This window comes from Pararge aegeria, chromosome 18, assembly GCF_905163445.1.
Source record: "Pararge aegeria chromosome 18, ilParAegt1.1, whole genome shotgun sequence".
Lineage (NCBI taxonomy): Eukaryota > Metazoa > Arthropoda > Insecta > Lepidoptera > Nymphalidae > Pararge > Pararge aegeria.
The window spans coordinates 7136495-7157727 of NC_053197.1; the positions used below are offsets into that span (position 1 = coordinate 7136495).

General features: G+C 34.9%; 1 protein-coding gene across 1 annotated transcript in view; it reads left to right on the top strand.

Moving 5' to 3' along the window:
* The window catches only part of LOC120631748, a 103528-nt gene that overhangs the window by 35411 nt on the left and 46884 nt on the right, over positions 1-21233 (top strand). The window contains exons 5-6 of the mRNA XM_039901428.1: positions 449-635; positions 20972-21115. Of these exons, the coding sequence (XP_039757362.1) occupies positions 449-635; positions 20972-21115 (331 nt within the window). The remainder of the gene's footprint in view (positions 1-448; positions 636-20971; positions 21116-21233) is intronic.

Here is a 21233-nt window from a genome sequence, read left to right on the forward strand (position 1 = left end):
CTCAAAGATAGGAAATGCATTCTGGACTTTTTTGTTTTTGTGTGAAATCATCACAAGAAATTATAAATTGCAATATGTAGATTTCTATGGTTTTTGCAGTTTATAGCAAATTTATGCTTAATAGCCAGTCCTTCATGCTAAGCTAGTCGATGGTAAACTAAAAAAAAGTTTTTTTTTTAATAATAATAAACGGACTAAACAGATGGCCCATTTGTTGGTAAATGAAAAATAATCACCTATTAACGGAGCAATTGCAACGTATACAAAGAACACGTCTTTCAAAGAGCGCCCTGTATCTACCTGGGGCGTGGGTGTTTTGGCTCATTTGTCTGTAATTATACCGGCAACCACGCTCTGTAATCCAAGCAGAAAAAATCAAGTCGGTAGTACTACCCCAGACGAGTTTTCTCATGAGAATCCATTCTAGTAATAAAAATGTTCTGTTTAGAAACGCGCCCGCCGCTTCAAGAACCAGATCCTGTGCGACCTGCACTTCGCGGACGTGGCGCTGATGGAGTGCAGTGACTTCATGCAGCAGCTACGCAGCTTTAAACCGCAGTCGCTGGGCTGCGCCGTCGCCCGGCGGAAGTCCTCGACCACGCTCATCTTTCCACTGCCACCGCAGGCTTGTTCAGGTAACCTATTGCCTAAACGCGCATTTTCTGCGCTACAAGGATGTTTTAAAGCGAGGCGCTTTAAAAACATCTAACATACTAAGACACATGGGAGGCTACAAAGGCGGGAGTGGCGCAACTCTATCGATAAGGCCGATAAGACCTTTTAGAAGACAGCTGGAGACAAGCTTTCCAGGACTGTAGATTTCGGAACTCCCTACAATAGGTCTTTTGTAGGGAGTTCCAAAATCTACAGTCCTGTTCAATCGGTTGAAGAAGTAGACTTACTCTACAGGCAATTTCATAACGTCAAGTCTATCTGTACTGGTGGTACCTACCCAACCAGCGGTAGGGACCACCGGTTCGGTAAGCGGTCTCTGCCTAGTCTCTACCCTGCTACTCTTATTCAACATCATCAATTTGCAATTTGATATTGTTTTTTTCTTGTGAGAGATGAAATCGGAGATGGATGCTTCGTTAGCAACCTTGTCATTACGAAATTCAATACCTCGACATGAAATGCCGTAACAAAAAAATTCAGCCGAAGGTTTCCTACACCTACACGTTCAATCATCATCATCATATCAACACATTACCAGCGATATATGTTTTGACCGTTTTTTTTATTTATGATATAAATAAATGCATTCAAAATTTCATTTTCGCAATTCCAAAAATGGTTAACCTCCTGGGATCTCTCAATTTTATTATATTTTATTGACTTTTGGCACTTGTATCACTTGAGAACAGTGGCGCCAAAAAAAAACTAATCGCCCAGCTGGGCATAAAATATATATAAACAAAACTTTAATACTAAGCATAAACATCAGTTTTTCACGCGATAAAGTCTACGTTCGGGAATTTACACGATTATCTCTAGTGTCGAACGCCCGAAATTAACAATCAAATCTTAAATCTTGAGATTGAATTTAGTAGTGCTATCCTTTATCAACTGTTACCTATAGATAAGCATAGCAGTACTAAATTTGTGATGTTTTTAGATAAGATTGATTATTAAAACCGGTACACCCGCAAGTAATCGATAAATTATTGCATTATTTCTGGCAGCATTATATAACACATATACCACGCAGGTAATATCTGCGTGTTACATGTGTTATACAATTTTTGCTTTACGTGTATTTCCATATTATTATGTCACTGTCTTCCTCAAACTGACACCTGATTGTATGAGTATATTAAATTCTTGTTCTTTTCTATTCCGTAAACTTTTATCGTATCGTATTTAAATGAGCTTTTCTCAAGCTAAACTTTATAATAGGAAATCTCACTGAGAGCTATAACAGCACTTAAAGTGCCGTAAAACACCAACTTGGTCGAGATCAAGGGATATTATAAAACCGTTAGCAACTGCGTATCCGCCTAAAGGTGTGATCCAATTTTCTGCTTAATTAAGATAATAAAACGTCAACCATTCGCTACAGTCCTTTTAGGCAGTTCCAAAACTCGCGGAATGGAATAATTACGCTCAATTTTAGTGACATTCAAATGGAGATTTCCCCCCCAAAGCTTGCGGCGAAATTAGAGCTCGGTTAACGAGATTATTCAATATTACAGACTGTTTAAATATCTACATTTCAACTGTATGTTATTATAGGGTCTATTAGCGTTGCCTTTAACCCGCAATTTCTGATAGTAGATATAGTTTCGTGCTTGGTCAGGAATATATGATCATGTTTGAATGCTTAACTCGGGAAGTCATAGTTGTCATCTTTCTAGTGTTCTATTGTCAGAATATGAACCTATCTAGGTTTATAGATTTAGCGGACTCCCTGACGCAGTGTTTAGCGCTGTGGGCTCGAGAAAAGTATAAATATACTTCGACAATACACAGATCACAATCTAGCCCCAAAGTAAGCGTAGCTTGTGTTATGAGTACAAAGATGACTGATACATAAATAGTTAATACTTATAATGTACACATTAACACTCACAGGAAAACATACATCTTATTCACACAAACATTTTCCAGTAGTGGGACTGGAACCCACGGCCTTGGACTCAGAAAGCAGTCACTGCCAACTGCCATTCCGGGTTCGATCTCTGGCGGGGATAATTTAATGCAATTGTAGTACATTTTTAAATTTGAAGACTTGTCCAACGACAAAACACATCTTAAATTGTAGAAGACATAAAATCCTCCCCACTTTACGTGACCTACCCTTTTTTTTAACTCATGACTTATTTACCATTTTACCAGCATATTTTATAGTAATTTACTGATAATTATTTGATAAACTACTACAGTAAATAAGTGTACATCCTTTCTTTATTTAAATTTATAGATATTGGATAGAAGCAGGTGTTTCTTTGCGGAAATCCATGATATATTATAAAAATTAAGCTTAATTTGCTATACTCCGCGAAAAGCAGGAGAAGCTGAACTAAATTTATCATGCAGACTTAGTCACACAGAAAATTCCCCTGGTTGTAAGTGATATTTGACAAGCCATAACAAAACAATATTCCGTGGAGGCTCAACGCAAACACGTTTTGTCCATTCCAGTCTGTCAGCTATTTATTGCGTCGACAGGAACACAATGCAGTCTACGCTATAAATAGAAATTTGAGCCTGACCATTAGTTAGCCGAATCTCACAATAGCACTGATCTAGGACTTCATATACTATGGCTGAAGCTTTCAGCTGTCAGATATATGTAGAATTTATAAATCACGAGCTCACCATCGTCAGCCTTAAAGTGTACTAACACTCTAACACAGACTTTAAATCAATCATTGTCGTTAATTTTTTAACCAACATTATTTGTTGTACCTATATATTTTATTTTTATTTTGATAACTTTATTGCATACAAACAAATAAAAAGTACATGGCAAAGTAAACATATTGTTCAAGCAAAATGCGACCTTATAGTTAGTAGTGATCTCTTCGATTTTTCCCTTCAAGTTGTTTTTTTTTTCAATTTTTAGGCGCACCCTAAGTTGTATTGCGGCGTATCGCTGTCAGGGGAATTCCCGTCACGTCTAGAAATTTACCAGTATTATTTGTTTGCGAGTCTATCTTCATTACCCATAAATCATGTCTCTACGTTCATGAGATAAGCTTACTTTTTGAGAAGATATCAAACAGACAGACGTGGCTAATATATATATTTTGATTTAGGCATGTATATATAAAAATTAGCTAATGATGATTGTGATGATATGTTATGAAACTCATTTATTCGTGATTGTTTGATCCATTGATACGCTTGAATCTCAGCTATATCTCAATTTTTATTTAGAAATCAGTTTCTTTTAAGTTATTAATTAGTTTTAAATGTATAAAAATTTATTCTTTAAAAAATGCTTATACAGACTTGTTTAATGATTTATTGAAAAAAAAACATTTGTTGAGGTTACGCTATCGTTGACCTAAACATCTGAACTTATTCGGCAGTTATTTTAAAATCACGTATAGACAATAAGTTTTAGATTAACTATGAGATAGCGTGGCGTAACTTTACGCAAGTCCATGGGTGTCTACAATCTACACTTAATTCGAATAAATCGTATTTTGTTGAAGATTCGTGTGGTTTTGTTTACCCAATACAAAATGTCTTAAGACTATAAATTAAACAATACAGTTTTGATTGGTCGTTCAATGTATAAAATACTTCACGATTAGATCTTTTAAACTACGCAACAGATTCGAATGCAGAAATAGATAGAGTGATTCAAGAGGGAGATTTATATGTAACGATAATGCAAATAATAGTAGCGAAAAGCAAATCAATTAAAAAATTTGTATGTTTTGTACAAACATATTGTTGTGCGCTTGCTTACATTGCTTACGCTGGCTCAACCTTAAGAGATAGATTATATTAATTTAACTTGCCTCATATTGGTATTTACATTTCACCCGTGCGAAGCCGGAGCATAGTATTCCACGAAGGCTTTACGAGTCAGTACGGAAACTATTTAGCTATGTATCTCAACAGACCTAAACCTAAACCGCGAATAATAATGTCACTAAAAGGCTCGTATCCATCGAATATTCATGATCCATCAACGTCTAAAGGTTGACAATAGGGGGCTACGCGATTGCCATCCGTGAAATTAGATGCAAGGTAACCCAATTTCCTTTTGTTTCCCGCTTAGATAGATCGCAATCCCTAGAAAAGCGGCAACTTTTATACCGATGCTACGGCCCGGTAACTCGCACAGATAGTTACTTTATAAAATATTAATGCCACTTTAAGAGAGGAGTAGTGTTGCCAAAATCTTTGCTTAGGAAATCGGGACTAGGGTACAATGTAGATAAATTTTAAGCAATCAATTACTGCGTCTACTTAAGTTTTTTTTATTCTAGCTTTATCTTCAGAGCAGAGGAGTATGGCAATTATTAATTAAATTAATCATTAATTATATTAATCGCACAATATGTTCTGTGCGTAATCGCTTGTTAGTAATTATGCCCACTGCTTACAATGCTTCCCAAGATCTCAGTTAATACCTACCTACCGAGAATATCTCAGCATAAAACTGAATAGATAACCTACAATTTATGGCCTTTTCCGGGGACTGAAACCATTGTTAAACAGAAGAGGATCTCCGTCTTAATCAATAGTTATCTGATAGCAAAAAATCGACCAAAAGTACATAAGTTATTAAAGGATATTATAATATAGCCTTTAAAAAATACAAAAGCTTTGAACATCCTATCGTATAAACTGTACACCTCACAACACTAAAAAGGTCCCTTAGCCGGTTACACAATTCGGTATTATCTACTTGGGCTGCGTAATAGAATATTTATAAAGGTGTGTTGTACCTACATGGAAAGTCCGAGATGAATAGCCCATTAAGTAAAAAAGACCGGGAATACAGTTAAAATATTTTTTGTCTGGTGTAAATCTTCGGTCGTGTTAAGTTACCACCCTACAGTCAAAGACGTGCCGCCAAGAAATTTAACGTTTCGGTAAGATTAGGTTAATTTCAGCCAATTTACGGAAAACCATCATTAAATATATATTAAAACCTTCCTGATTAATCGCCGTGTCACATTAGTGATAACCACATTTAAATTAACCGGTTGTTTCTCATTTTTAAACGCCCCGACGGACAGATAGATATTATAATATTATGTAGTGGTAAATATCATATGTATATTACTACGTACGGTTTGAAGATGCAGAACAAATACATACGTATGTATTAATAGGTCTAAGCTGTTTCTATAATGGTTTAGTTGTTTTTACCATCTATTAACTAAGAAACTTGAGTGGCTATTATAATAAATGTACGTCTACAGATTTTATTATTTCACGCTTACGACCGCTTACGTAGCTCTACGTAAGTACAAGACTCTTTGGAACTAGTAAGAGTATCTGAGGCTCTTCAACCTTGAATTCTAATAGTATACGGTTCTTTAATGTTTTCCAATATTATAAGACTTCTTTGGTAGCTAGGTCATCATTATCACTATAATATGTGTTTAAAATCAATAATCACAAAAAGTAGTTATCGAAGTTTCGAGTAAATATTATTAATAATTCCATTCAGTTGAAGATAGTATATACAGGTTAAGAATATTGATGAAAATTAAATTAGCATTTCAGAGCATGGTCGCATGATTAAGAATTAAATTTTCCATTTTTTGTATTTTTTTTATCTTAAACTAAACAAAAATAACCTGAAATAATGTATGGACCAAAATATAACTAAATTGTATCTTAAATGCCATTCTAACCACCGGAACGTTTGTAGTGTCTATAATGCTGGCATTGGTTTTGAATGGCCAATCTAATTCGTCGGCCAGGGTAACTGCCAGCTCTAGGTTGCCCAATTGACTCGTTATACTTTTTTGACAATTCCGTTGGTATTGACAGTCATTCACTAAAATAATTAATTAGCATCACATTTTTTCCGTTTCTATGTTAACTTGATACAATATAATGCCATGAACATCATCATGTCAGAAGCGCGTCAGTTTATTTGTTTGTACTCATGCTCAGACTATTTATGTCCTCTTGCTCGGCAAAGAGTCCCTTTGTCAAGATTTAAATCAGCAAGAACATGTTTCAGAATATCCCAATAAAACTTAACTGATGGAAAATTATAACATCTGGACAGATATCCCATAGATAACTATCAACACGTAAAATTTATCAATCAGTTAAAAGATAATCGGGAGTTGTGAAACTAGCCCTACAATTCGTAGAATAACGCAAAATAACGCAAACAAAACCATAATTTACAGCACATAAATATGCGCTTTTTAATGATTCCTATAATATAACGTGTATAATATAACCAACCAACCATTCCACAAACGTAACGTGATGTGAAATTAAAATCGTGCAAAGCTTTTCGGGCGGTTTACGTTTGTTGAGAGCCAAAACACACAGTAAAATATTAATTAAAACCTTCACATAAAATGATAAAGCACGAACTTCATAAAAAATCCTCTTCCCACGTAGGTACGATCTGGCTACGTTGTGGACCGTTATGTTAATCGCAGATCGACGTAAACGCCGCTTTGTTTTAATTACACTACAAATTAGCCTTTGATTCCAATGATTAAGTCGAAGGTGATAGCGTTTACCTTTTAAGGGTATCAGATAAATTAAAAACGTACCCCTTATCGGTTTCCTTGGCGCTTGACGGCACTTCTTTATCGGTATACAATTTTTATGAGCTTCAGGGTTTGATTAATCATGCTTGAAACTGGTGTCTTTATTTACACATAACGTACATATTCATCACCCCACGATACTTATAGAAGCTTGTGTGGTTTTACCTCTTTCCACAGGCACTCTTTTGACTGTCTTCTATTTTCTCTTTTTTTCTTCTTGTTCACTTTCTACTGAACGGATAATGTTATCTCGAAGTTGCGAAAGACTAATCTTTAGGTTGGAAATTATTTTGCGATTTAAGTACGTTCTGGACCTTCAGCTTTCCAAAAATTGGCCAGGTACTTTGTTTTTTTTTTCATTCTAATACTATATATATATTTTGGGTAATTTGAATAATTTCTTAAGGTTATCATTCGACTTTGAGCAATTTTTAGTTAATTTGAGATAAATAAGCGTGAAAATAAAATTTTCAATATTTGAATCTTATATTATTTGTAAGTCCCTGTGCATTTTCAGCAATTCAGTCTAGCGGCGATTGAGACGTACGTCTTCGTTTCAGACAATAATAATTGGATAGTTATCTGCTACGGTAATTTTTAAACCACTTGACCTTGGTTTTATGTTATTGACACAGTTTGATTTCTGATTGCGGAAATATAGGTTGTGTTGATTTTACGGCATCTATAATTCTTTGACTTGTTGCGGCTTTTGCAGTAGTCTGCTATCTTTATTCAGCAAAATGCCAAAACGGTATTAATAATAGATAGCTCCGCATTGAATCAATATGGATTTGAAACCACGGCGCCTATATTATGCGATTGGATGTCCGGTGATTGGATACATTTTCCCATTTGCAAAAGTTATTTGCCATTTGAAAGCTTGTTTGAATTGAATACCCTAAGGATATTAATTAATCATGCACGAATTTTACTGTCGTATCAATAGGTTTTATTACTAACTTAAGCTAGTACGATTTTTATTATTGAACCAACTTTGCCCTACTCCTTTTGACAGTGCAGTGGGCAGCGACCCTGCTTTCTGAATCCAAGGTTATGGGTTCTATTCCCACTTTCCCACCCAATTTTGTGTGATAAACATGAATGTTTTTCAGTGTCTGGGTGTTTATCATAAGAACTCTTATTTATAATAAGACCCCAAATGGTATGGTTCTCGGAGCTTTATTTGCTCATTGCTAAATAAATTTTTTTTTTAATCGTAAACCATCAAATATTGCATTTATTTGGTTTTTAATATATTTTCTTTTGCGTGGTGTATAGTAAAAATGTATTATGTATTCTCGTTCATCAGTATCCGTCAGAAAATGTTCTTTACAAAGGCATCCGTGCTCAAAAAATAGGATATTCTTCATACAAATACACTGAATTGTACAAACCAACCGACAACACAGCGTATCAAAAAAAACTTGCCTTGAAGCGGAAATTAATACTTCCTTTCTCGCACAAATTCCGAACGAAGGACATCTTTACGTCTGTCTTCTTTTTAAAATATCCGTAGATATACAAAAAGGATACTTAACATGACCGCTATCACTGGTACGGAAAAAGAAAGATATATTTATTGTGTAACCTTAAAAACCTTTTTAAAATCGATATTATACGTAATATCTGGGATTGAGGGTGAATACTATAACTAACTAACATGATTCCGAAGGTATTTTTTCTTCTGCTAAATTGGTTGCATTTAAGCAAGCCACTCTGCTTTATATTTGACAACATTGATTAGAACTGTAAAATGATATTGGAAAAAACCAACTGCTGATTTTCTTAATGGCTTCTTCTTAGTAGAGTCTTTCTTCCGAACCGATAGTCGTAGTACTTCACGTTTCAAAAGTTTTTTTAAAGTAGGCCTATTTGATATAAATTGTCGAGTCTTCACTTTTTAGCAATCAATAAAAGATAATTGTCACTTATTACTTTTATAATATACAGAACAATATCCAATTACAACCAGGTTATCCAAAACACATTACCAACAAAACAGATGAAGTAAAAATCTTAAACTTAATATAACCAAACAGACTACCACAGATAATCATTAGAACATACATGTCACTACATCTTTCCCTTAAATGTTTTATTTTTTATTATAACATAGTTACCGCCAAGTAAATAAGCGTCGACACATAGAAAACAATAAGAAGTAAGAGTAATAATTACAAAATCCGCAACAGCTAAAGACATCGGTGTGATGTATTTTATATTTACTTATTTTTTTTAACTCTTACTAAACGGTAAACTCTTTCAAATTTAAAATTGTTTCAGACTTGAAGAATATAATAAGGGAAAACACCACTAAAAACCAACATACCCCTTGAATTGATATGGATGGATTTACTTTTGCTTCTTTTATTCATATTGTTACAGTCATTTTCTTTTTAAATTTTGATATATTTGTATGAACCTCCACCTTTTGGAAGTTGGTTAAAATGGACTCATCATCATCATTAGCCATACCAGCCTACTAAAGGGCTCTTAGAATGAGAACGATTAAGGCCGTAGTCCACCAGTCTGGCGAAGTGTGGATTGGTAGTCCTCACACGGCCTTGAAAAGTCATGGAGAACTTTCAGGCATGTAGGTTTTTTCATGATATTTTCCTTCACCGTTAAAGCAAGTGAAAGAATAATTGATTATATTAAAACGACAGCGGTACGTACCAGGGTCTCCCCGAAAATAAAGCAAAAGCCGCAACCACTAAGCTATAGCCGCTTTAATGGTTTAAAGTCATATCAATGACACCAAAACAGCATACAGGTCAATGCGATCAGTCTGCACCGCACATGAAATGAAAACCTTTTTCATGAAGCGGAAATTAATATTTCCTTTGTGTGTTCTCGCTAAAGACCCTTTATATGGGTCACTGATTTTTTTTATCTCAATCCAAATCACTATGGCATTACGGTTTATGTTTGGATCCTTTTCTTTGATAAATTCGGAGTTTCATCCTATCATTTAGGTATAGAATATTTCAGCTTTTCCGCGTGTGTATATAAAACTCAAACAATAATTAGTAGTTTGCCTTGAAATTTAAGACAGTCTAACACTTATTTTTAGTGTTTTTCAGAACACTACGTTGTCTTCACTACGGACAGGACAAAAAAAAAATTTTAGGTTCCTTAACACTACATAGTACTCGTATAAAGCAAAGTTGCTTCCATCTATCTGAGTGTCCCTATATATAATCTTTAAACCAACGCAACGGATTTTGATACGGTTTTTTTTTGTAATACTTAAAGTGAATTAAGAGGAAGTGTTTCATGTTTAATACATATATAACACATATATTTTTAAACACTAGTAATTTTAGAGGTATCTAATATGATGTCGTAAAAACACACTTACATTGCAAACGCTTGCTGAATTTACAAGATAGATAAAAATATTACACTACAGTATTGAAGGCTTTCAAAAAGTCTTCAAAAGGGTCCGCCATGCACAACAACAATATTTATCCATTACTTAACCCTTCTCATTCTGAGAGAGCAATTTTTAATCATTTTTCAATAAGTTACCTTAAATACATGTGTGCAATTATTTTAGCTTCTTTATCGATACGAAAGCTTCCCCGATTTTTTTATTATTTTTTACGTAAGATCCATTTGATTATCATCCCAGTAACAACTGGGACAATAAAACTTTAGGTAAAGATATATACTCGCTTCTACTTGAAACTACCTACGGTTTTTTTATTTCAAATCGTACTGATTTGGAAAAAGTTTCCGTTAGAAAGCATGAACGAACACTGAGTTCGGGCACACACTCCCATCAGAAGAGGCCTCTAGTTCAGGGGTGGACTTTTACAGGCTATTGATGAATATAGAAGGTTATATGCATTTAATATCATTACCTGACGATCCAAAGTAAATCCGAGGAAAACTGTTAGGTACATCTATTGTAATAATAGAAAGACGATTCAATTTAGGCTTGCTTAGTTTAGACCGAATGAGTTAATTCATAAGATTCAATCAAATGCTTCGAAATCCAATTTAGATTAAACGTACCTTTTAGGATTGGGAGCAACTTTGTTTAAGAAGTTTTGATTCTCTATCATAAAATTTTTGCATAATAATCTTACTCTACGTTTTTTTGGAAATCTTGGTGTGATGAACATCAATGTTTTTCAGTGTGTTTATCTGTATATTATAAGAAAAAAAACAAAAATCTTATTTTGAAGCTGAATTATAATTATTGCACTTCGGAAAATTTCCTAAAAAAACTATTATCTCCTATTAAAATTTAAAGGGTTGTTCAAGAAACGAACTTTAAGAGGTATTTAACTTTTAGAGGACAGCTGGTTGGTGCAGTGGGCAGCGACCCTGCTTTCTGCGTGCAAGGCCGTGGGTTCGATTCCCACAACTGGAAAAATGATTGTGCGATGACCATGAACGTTTTTCAGCTTCTGGGTGTTTATCTGTATAAAATAAGTATTTATGTGTATTATATTCATAAAGATATTCATCAGCTATCGGGCTAGATGGCGATGAGTATATTATCTTAGTTTTATTTATTTATTATTTAATTGTGTATTACGTTAAGATATCTAAGGGTAGGATTTAAACTGGCGAATAGGAATTTATGTTTAAGGTTTGCAATTACTAAATATGACTTACTAAAATAATGAGTGAGTAAATGTTGTAACGGCCATTATTTATCCATAACCTTATAAAATTTAAGTAACAAATATTTATGTTTTAACCTTACTTTAGATATTAGTAGCAGCATGGTTATAGCGAGAATATTCTTTTTGGAGCACTCCATTTATTGCTTCAGATTTGAATGTCGCTCAGTCGGTATAAAATTTGCCCACTCAGTTTTTCTATTTGCCCGTTTAGTAAATTTTTCGCATATATTATATATTTCTTGTTAGTTAAGTATAACAATATGTCAATATGTCAGACTATAATAATGTAATGTTTGAATTATATACAATTTAATATGCATTTTATTTAAAACCGACTAATTGTGTCTTACATACGAAGGGTTCCTTACCAAGGTGCAATAAGAAATACAAATACAATAAAGTATTAACATTATTAAGATCGAACAAAAACGACTAAAATAAACAAGCTTCCATTTTGTATTTATTTTACTTTTTATTTATTGTGCCAGTATTAAATACACTGTGTTCTTAAAAATTAAGTCAATGAGTCTCTGTTATGAGCCCTCTATCTCTTTCTGTCAGCAAGTTATATCCGAATACCGTTCATGAAATACAGCCCACTGATGATGGCACATCATCTGAAAATGGGTCCCGTTGGCACTCATCGTGTAAGGAACCTTAAATATTGTTACCTATTTATAAGAGGAAAATCAAGATCGTAAAAGATATTAGAAGAAACAGTATTCTCAGTCCACTATAAGTATGAACGCCAAGCATATTGTACAAAGTTTGGTGTTCTACCTTACAGTGAATTGCGTATTCTGTCTCATCAACTGAAGAAAGAAGAGAGAAGAAAGCAGAAAGAAGGTCAGAAAAAATAAGAAAAGAACAGAAGAAATTAGAAAAACTTATTTTTATTGAGACCATGCATCTTTTTCCCCATTTAACAATGGGGAAAAAAATGAATGGTTGTAAGGTATCGTTTTAGTAAAGTAGTCGGCCAAGCCGGAAACTAGATTGGGGACCGATTAGGGACGTCTAGCGCATGCTAGCCAATGTTCCCGCCAAACTCAGAAACGCCAAACCGCCAAACTGGCGGCGAAACGACGTGTTATATTACAAAAACCATTTAGAGTTTTCATTTACTCCGTGCCTCGTAGAGCACGGCGCGACGTTACATCGTTACCATGAATCTATGACAATAATCTTTAAATAAATAATATAAATAAAAAGCCTTTATTTCTAAAACGTGTTAAAATTATCTTATTTAAATACTAATTTTTTAAACATTTTCGTTTTCGTCGCCTCTACGGCGTAGGCCTCTTCCGAGTATCGACAAAGCTTTAAGTCGCGAGCTTTTCGCATCCAGTCCGTTCGGAAAATATCTCGCCATGTCTTTCTTTGAGGTCATCTTCTTTTTTCTTCGAACTTGGGCATAATAACCTGCCGACAACCCTGCATTATAGTAGCATGGTTGATCTAAGCTAATATTTGAGCTACTTGTCTGTCAGTATGTTATGTGGCTTGTTTCCGAAGCGGCTTGGCTGATTTTGAGGAGATTTACTCAGATAATTAGAAGATTACACATGGTTTTGTGACATAGGCATACTATTTTATTCGAAAAGCTAACGTAGATTGAAAGAGTATGAGTGAAAAACACAACATATGACATGCAAATTTCGAACGTTTGTTCAGTTTAGGTTGTTTTAACTCAGTTAGTAGTTTATTTAAAATGTACCCGTAAAGGGGTAAATTTATAAAGGGGTAATAAAAGTCCATGTTTTTTAACTTTGCCCGTAATACTTATACAATAACATAGTTACAACTACGACAATACACACAACGCCATCTATCCCCAAAGTAAGCGTAGCTTGTGTTATGGGTACTAAGATAGCCAGTGGCGTGCATTGCATATATGCAAATAAGCAGTGCATACCCTACCCTCAGGGTCTTAAAGAACCTTCAGATAGGACCATTAAAGTTTTGTAATTAAAAAAACACTAAGTAAAAAATATATGAAAGCGCCATCTAGTAATGAGCGGCCAAACTTCTAGGTCAATTGTCGCTAGACAGGCGACAGCGCAACCAGCGCGCGCGAGGCGTATAGCGTACAAAATAAAATCTTCTACTTCGTATTTTAATTTTTAACCGTAAATGCTAAACATTTACCTTTTAAAACACGTGAAATACCTATATTATTATTTAAATCTCATGTTATCGATTGCAGGGTAAATCCATTATTATGAATCACTCGACATATGACGCCGTCTACTGTTGCATAGAAATATCAAATAAAATAAGCACGCCCAAAAAAAGAATCGTTCTGCTAGATGTGTGCGTGCAAGTTAGTAGTGTGTGTCGTGTAATGTTATAATCGTGCGCTTGTACTTACAAGATTAGCATCGGTTCACACAAGAACAGTTTCATTCATAAATTCTCTATGTATGGGTGTCTATAAGCACTGCTTACGGAAGTGGATAATCAATTACGTGTTTAATTTTTTTATGAAAAGTATTCCAGGAATTATTGAAAAGTGAGAAAGTTAACAATAAATATTGTTTCTATTTATTTTTGACATATCAAAATAAAATAGCGTTCGTACCCATACTTACAAAAAAATTAAAGACATATTTTGACTAATTTCGATTGCAATATTATCATTAGCATATTCAATCGCCATTATTGTTTACCTTCGAACAATGCTCTATGGCGTTGGTGATAAATAAACGGTTCAAGTGCATAAATTCAGCAACTTATAAAAGTTTGAGTAGTGATAGTTTAATGTGTTAACGTTATTTTATAGTTTATTCATTCATTTTATAATGAAAGTTGTTAACTCCCATATTCCTGCGGTCTTTGTTTGGGTTCAGTGTGCCTGGAAAAAGTACTTAGAGACAACTTTAATTTCTATCCCTATATCGTAAAATCATTCGCAAAGGAAGGTGTGTACCAATGTTACAAATATCCACAAAAAAGGTGATAAAGTAACACGTATGTTTAATAATAAATATTACGAAAACTATTCCTGACTAAGCGGCTTTGTACACACCAATCGATTATTTTGCTTTCCTTTTGTTTTATTGTCCAATATACGTAAAGTGTGGAATGATAAAGGATATTGTTATATTAATAATTTTCATCAAGACGCTAAAAACATACCTATGTTGGAAAAAAATATTATCATCTTCAGTGTGCTTAGAAAATGCTGCCGAAAGGTGTGTCATAATTTTGTGACGTAAATCAGGGTATGTACTTTTATTCAATTAGCAGTAGATAGACGATAGTATTAAATCAATCAAAAATATAACTTTTGTAAAGTAATTTGATTATAAACCGACATATCTAAAATATAAATTTTACTTTATGTTTGTGCTGAACACCTTTTGCATACCCTGGGTCCAAGGGCTATGCACGCCACTGAAGATAGCTGATGTATATCTTTATGAATATACACGACCAGACACAGAAAAGCGTTCACAAACATTTTTCCCGTTGTTGGAATCGAACCCACGGCCTTGGACGCAGAAAGCAGGGTCGCTGCCCACTGCGCCAACCGCCTGTCCTCTAAAAGGTCAATACCTCTTAAAGTTAGTTTCTTGAAAAACCCATTAAGTTTTAATAGGAGATAAAAGGTTTATGGGGAAATTTTTCTGAAACGAAAATTATACGCGGATGAAATGCAATAATTATAATAAGATTTTTGTTTAAGCTTCAAAATAAGATTTTTGTTTTTTTGAACGAGCCTATCTCTGGCAACAATCGCACATTAAAATTTTCGTATATGTGTTAGTGAACCAGTTTTTGAAAAATGTTCTATGTTACTTAGCATCACGGTAAGATTTTTAGGAGCCGAGGAACAGGTACAAAGTCAAAAGGAAAGCTAAACGAAAACTTAGTAGTCATAAAGCAGCCGTATGATGCGATGCGAAGGGGGTATATTGTGTAGAATAGCGGACGAAAGTTTGTATGGGAAATATTTACGAGTTGCAAACCACTAGTTTCATAAAATAATAGGTTGTGAGACCTACCTTGTTGGTTTAGTGGTGAGCATGCTCGACTGGTTATTACTAGGTCTTCGGTTCGGTGCCCGGGTCGGGTGTATAAATAGTATTGGATTTTTATAACAAGAAGCCTATTTGGTAATTGGGGATGATTCACCCCCGTACCTTATATAGCACGTTAAGTTGTCAGCCCTGCCTGTCAAGCCTGTTGTGTCGAAGGTGCTGTCCCATTGTACTATAGGATTGGAGGATAAGCGAGTGCCCCTGTGTTCGCGCACATACTTGCACACTAAAATGTCTCTCGCGTAGTTGGAAAATCTCTGAATATTGACCGCCGTCGATTGAAATCGGTCAGAGAAACTGTATTAATAATAAAGCAAAAAGGAATCTATCCTAATTCGACCCTTCTTACCGCAACATAAGCATATGGGTTGAACGCATTAAATTGAAAAGAGATTTAGAGACCCATTTAGAGCATAAATCAATAAACGCAAAAGCCTTATTAAGCTTTCCCCACACTATAGCGGTCGCGGTTAGATGAGGTAGCCCCCTATAAGCCGCTTTAGAGCAGTATGTTGGATCTATGCTCTAGAACCCTCTCGTCTATGAGGCAAAAAATTGTTGTTCAGCTGTGGAACGTTAATAGGCTAATGGTGGTAAAGATGATACAAATAACTTTAAAAACCGTGCCGCGGCCAGGATGTGATCCACGGGCACGCGTTGCTGACCTCAGGATTTTTATAACTCATCTATTCCAATCATCACACAAGGCAAATATAATCGAGCACTCTAGTGTAAATATAGAGACGTTCCATATTCACACCAGAGTTTACTCCATACGCTTACTTATTCGATAGCGTGAGAGTGAACTACGATGTATATGGTATCGAAAAGCGCCATCTAGTGTGATTTCTCAGAATAGTGACTAGATGGCGCTTCTTTGCTACGTTATAAATTGTAGTTAACTTTAACGCAATCGAATTAGTCAACGTAGGTAGAAAATTTTACATGGAAATTATAGTACATGGAATCAAGCTAGTTACATCATGTTCAGTTTAAACATCATCATTAAACTGTTCCGCAGCTGGACCTACTTCGTCACACAGTAGGTAGAACTCCAATCTGGGTTTTAAACAAGAATAAGTCACCGTCTTTTTCCCGACAAGGCTCCCTATCAATAGTGACCATGGTAAATATTTTATTTATAACGCTGGCCAGTCTCTGAAAGAGACACATTAACCGATATTTTACAAAGGATAAACAATATTAACTTCGCACTCTCTTTTGTGGAGAAATGCGCTGTGACAACTATGTTATTTTAAAATTTATTATGCTTTTCGCACTTTAGTTACAAAATAAATAGTCTATGGGAATTAAATCAGTGAAGTTTCTTCACAATAATGATACCTATTATCAAATATTGGATAGAAGCAGGCGTTACTTTGCGTAAATCCATGATATATTATGAAAATTGAGCTTAATTTGCTATACTCCGCGTAAAGCAGGAAAATCTTTGTATTTTATACCTTTCTTACCCCTAAGAAAGGTATAAAAGGCGACACATTTGGCTTATTTTACACTTAACAATTATTCACTGTAAAGTCAACATCTCCTGAGGATACTCCGGTTTCGGAGCGAAACGTGCGTAGTGCGTATGTACCCTACATTGCCGAAGATCTGTTTGGTGTGGAGTATAAGAATTGAAGAAATTATAAATTACACCATACAGATTCCCTTGCTTTACGCGGAGTAGAGCAAATTAAGCTTAATTATCATAATACCTGTTATCAAAAATAGTTAAAACTACTTAACAAATAAAAATTGCAAAAGTAATCAAAATTTGCCGCGCTACTGAAACTGCGATCACCAATCCACCAGTCTGATCTTCCCAAACTTCGTGCATTCGAAACTACAATTGCAACTAACTTGACAACCTACGCGAAATAACACTAGCAGCTAATTCGACCACCTGCGCGAAACTACACTCGCAGCTAACTTGACAACCTGCGCAAAACTACACTCGCAGCCAACTTGACAACCTGCGCGATACTACACTCATGGCTAACTTGACAACCAGTGCGAAACTACACTCGCGGTTAACATCCGAAAACACATAGAGTTTGAATCGGACTGTACCCACTTATGTAATAAATCAAACAGATAAAGACATTAGTAATTAAGATGAAGAGGTAATATCCTTGTGGTTAGGACGGATTCACTTTCGGGTGTCCCGAGTTATTTGAACTTTAATTAATTAAATATAATTTACTTTCACGATAAGTAAAACATCGAGAGGAAACCTGCATATCTGAGAGTTTTCAAGGGCGTGTTAAGTCCACCAATCCACACTTGCTGGACTACGGCCTAAACACCACTCTTACTGGGAGCAGACCCGAGCCGGAGGTCGGTAATAGTCGGTTTATCATGATGATGATGATAAGTAAGCTTTCTTCTCTGAATTCTCTTATTCTTAAATAGGCAGCTGTTACTTTGTTTTCCCCAATTGATTGTCGCCATTTTGGTGCGTTATATGTGAATATGTGTGTCTAATATTTGATTTACAAAAAACAATAATACTAGTTCCTGAGGAACTCGTATGTCTCATTTTGCGTTTATGAACAGCCAGTGTGCTAATAAATGTGATCAGTGTTCATTATAATAAAAAGAAATGGTAAAACGGTTGAGCTAAAGGCCATCTCTGCAACTTTCCGCTAATTCCTTACTTACTTTGTTCTATGTTCTCAAAAGTCTGATAGAAGTTGCGTAAAACACTATTTTTTTAATTCTCTAATTGTTGTAACTTTTGAACGTGGTTGGCGGCATTCGACGCAGCTTATTGAGTCCTATGAAGAATTCTAGATCAAAAATCATTCAGACAATTTTTTTTTAAATTATTCAAAAAAAAAACACTTTTTTTTGGATTTTTTTGTGTTTGATATCTTTCGAACGGATCAACCTATTTTGACCGAAACGGCGGTGATCGTCGGGTTTTATCAGCCTTAAGAGCTGATTAGTTTTTGGTATCGATCGGCAGAGCCGTTTAAAAGTTATTCTTAAAAAATCGTTCAAGCCGTTCAAAAGTTATGAGAGGTTTATATACAGACATGATTACACCATCGCGGGAATAGTCAGGAAAGCTTCTTAGGACCTCAAAACGTCGACATCTGATGAAAACTCGATTTTCGAAAAACGGGGTGAAACCAATAACTTCCCAACTTTTGAAATTTTTTTAATTTTCTTAGCGGGACTTTAAAAAAATACTTTATTCCCATACCACATTTCGATAATGCTGTAAAACTCATAATTGGGACATTTGGAATCCGAAGTAGATAAAAAGATTTACGCGACTGAACATAAATTTTTAATCTTCATAAGAGCACGGTTGAAGGTAAGCTAATCTAATGAATGTGATAACTCAATGCTATCTAGTAATGCTCGTAACTCCAAATGTCGGCTTTTAGGCTGATCTAAAGGGCGAAGTTAATTGAGATAACGAACTAGGTCATTCTAAACTCGGCCGTTGATTGTGTTTAATACCATTATATTTATATATATATATGTAGCCATTAGCTTATTAACTTAGCGGAACCGATAAAGAGCAAATCTTCGTTTTTAGTTTTTTTTTTTATTCTCAAAATGGCTTGTATTTTGGAAGATTGGATACTGCGGATGATATATATTATAGAGTGCCTGCCAAAGACTTTATAGATTCTATGGTATTCTGCACCTTTTCTGCGTTCACTACGCTATCTGTATACCACCGTATACCACCAACCGGTAAAAAAATTATGTATGGGCTTTACTTCTTGCTAAGCCCGCTATCTGCCTTTGGAAGTTCTGTTCTATTGTCCCAATAATCCGAAATCACAGATAGATATTTAAATATTAGCTGTTCGTATATTATAAAGATTGATATGTTTGTTTATGGTACACCTATTATAATACTCGTCCTAAAGAGCCCCAAATTTGTTTTTAGATATTTCTTATATATTGTATTATGAATTTTGCATCCCACACATTGTCACGCAAGGACACACAAGCACACTCTTAAAAACACACTTATGCATACACTCACATACACACATACACACACACTTACACACTCACACACTCACACACACTCACAAACCGTTTTTTTTTATTTGAGTTAACATTTTGCACTCCATTCGCCTCTCTCTATGGTGTGCTCGTAGATATACGTATATCCCCATCCGGAAAACATTGTCTCAAAGGCAGAGCAGGTAATTTACTCTCAGGCACGCTCTAGCTATATAGTATGGGAAATACTGTTCCTTTTGATTTCCGCAAGAGCGTGTGAAAGCATCCTGTGAATTCTCAGAATATAATTTTGTATTTTCCAACTTAGCGCTGTGGTAAATCCGCAACTTTTCTATTGTATCTACTTTAAGTTTCTTAACCATACCTTTGTTTTGTAATTCACAAAATTTTGCAAAATATACCTCCAACTACTTTCAAACTATTCTTGAATTTCCTTCTAAATATAACAAACTTATAAATGCGGATATCGCGATCGAGTTATGCCGCTTAATGAAAAGGGGTTTATCGAAAAAAGTTATTAGGTAGGTAAACCGGATTTATTCAGTTCTACGAGTTTTGGATACCCAGGCAGACGCTTAAGCTTCTCTCCTGGGAGTTTGTTAATAAAAGAACTTTTCAAATTAGGAACGCCAACTCTACAGATATTGCAAAACTGGAACACGGCCAAAACGATTATTTTGTAAAGTGTGATTGTTGTGTAAAAAGCTTTCATTATTTTTGTTAAGTAGGAATTATTTTTGGAATATAATTAGAAAATCCAAAAGTGCAGGCCTCATAACCTCATTTTTCACTAACAAAAATTCCTTAATCTTTTCGTGTAAATGAATGTTTTTTTCTTGATATATATGTATATGATAATATTATCATATAAGTGCAATGTGAGAAAAATACCGCATTTTTAGTTTCGGAAAGTCCTTGACTTTCATATATCGGGAGCACCCCCGCATATATTCCCAGTATACCCAGGCCAGTATTTTTTATGTGACAGCAACGTAGTGTTTGTATAACTTCTGTGCTGTCAAAAATACCCTCTTCTATAAGGTCTCTCTTATATAAGGTCTAATATTTATTTTACTTACAGATGAATTTTGCGAAGAGTATCCCCACAACCTGATACCCACGCCAGGGTATTGGATAGAATGCTCTCGGCAGAAAATCGCCACTGACACCATTTGGGACGAATCAGAGTCAGAACACGACAGCGGCCCTGACAGAGATGATGGGGGTATGTATTATCTATTTATTCAATATTTTTTTAGTATTAATGTTTTTAGATGCGTCACAGGTCAAATACAATAATTATATGTGTGTTTTTATGTGTGTGTGTGCGTGTGTGTGTGTAG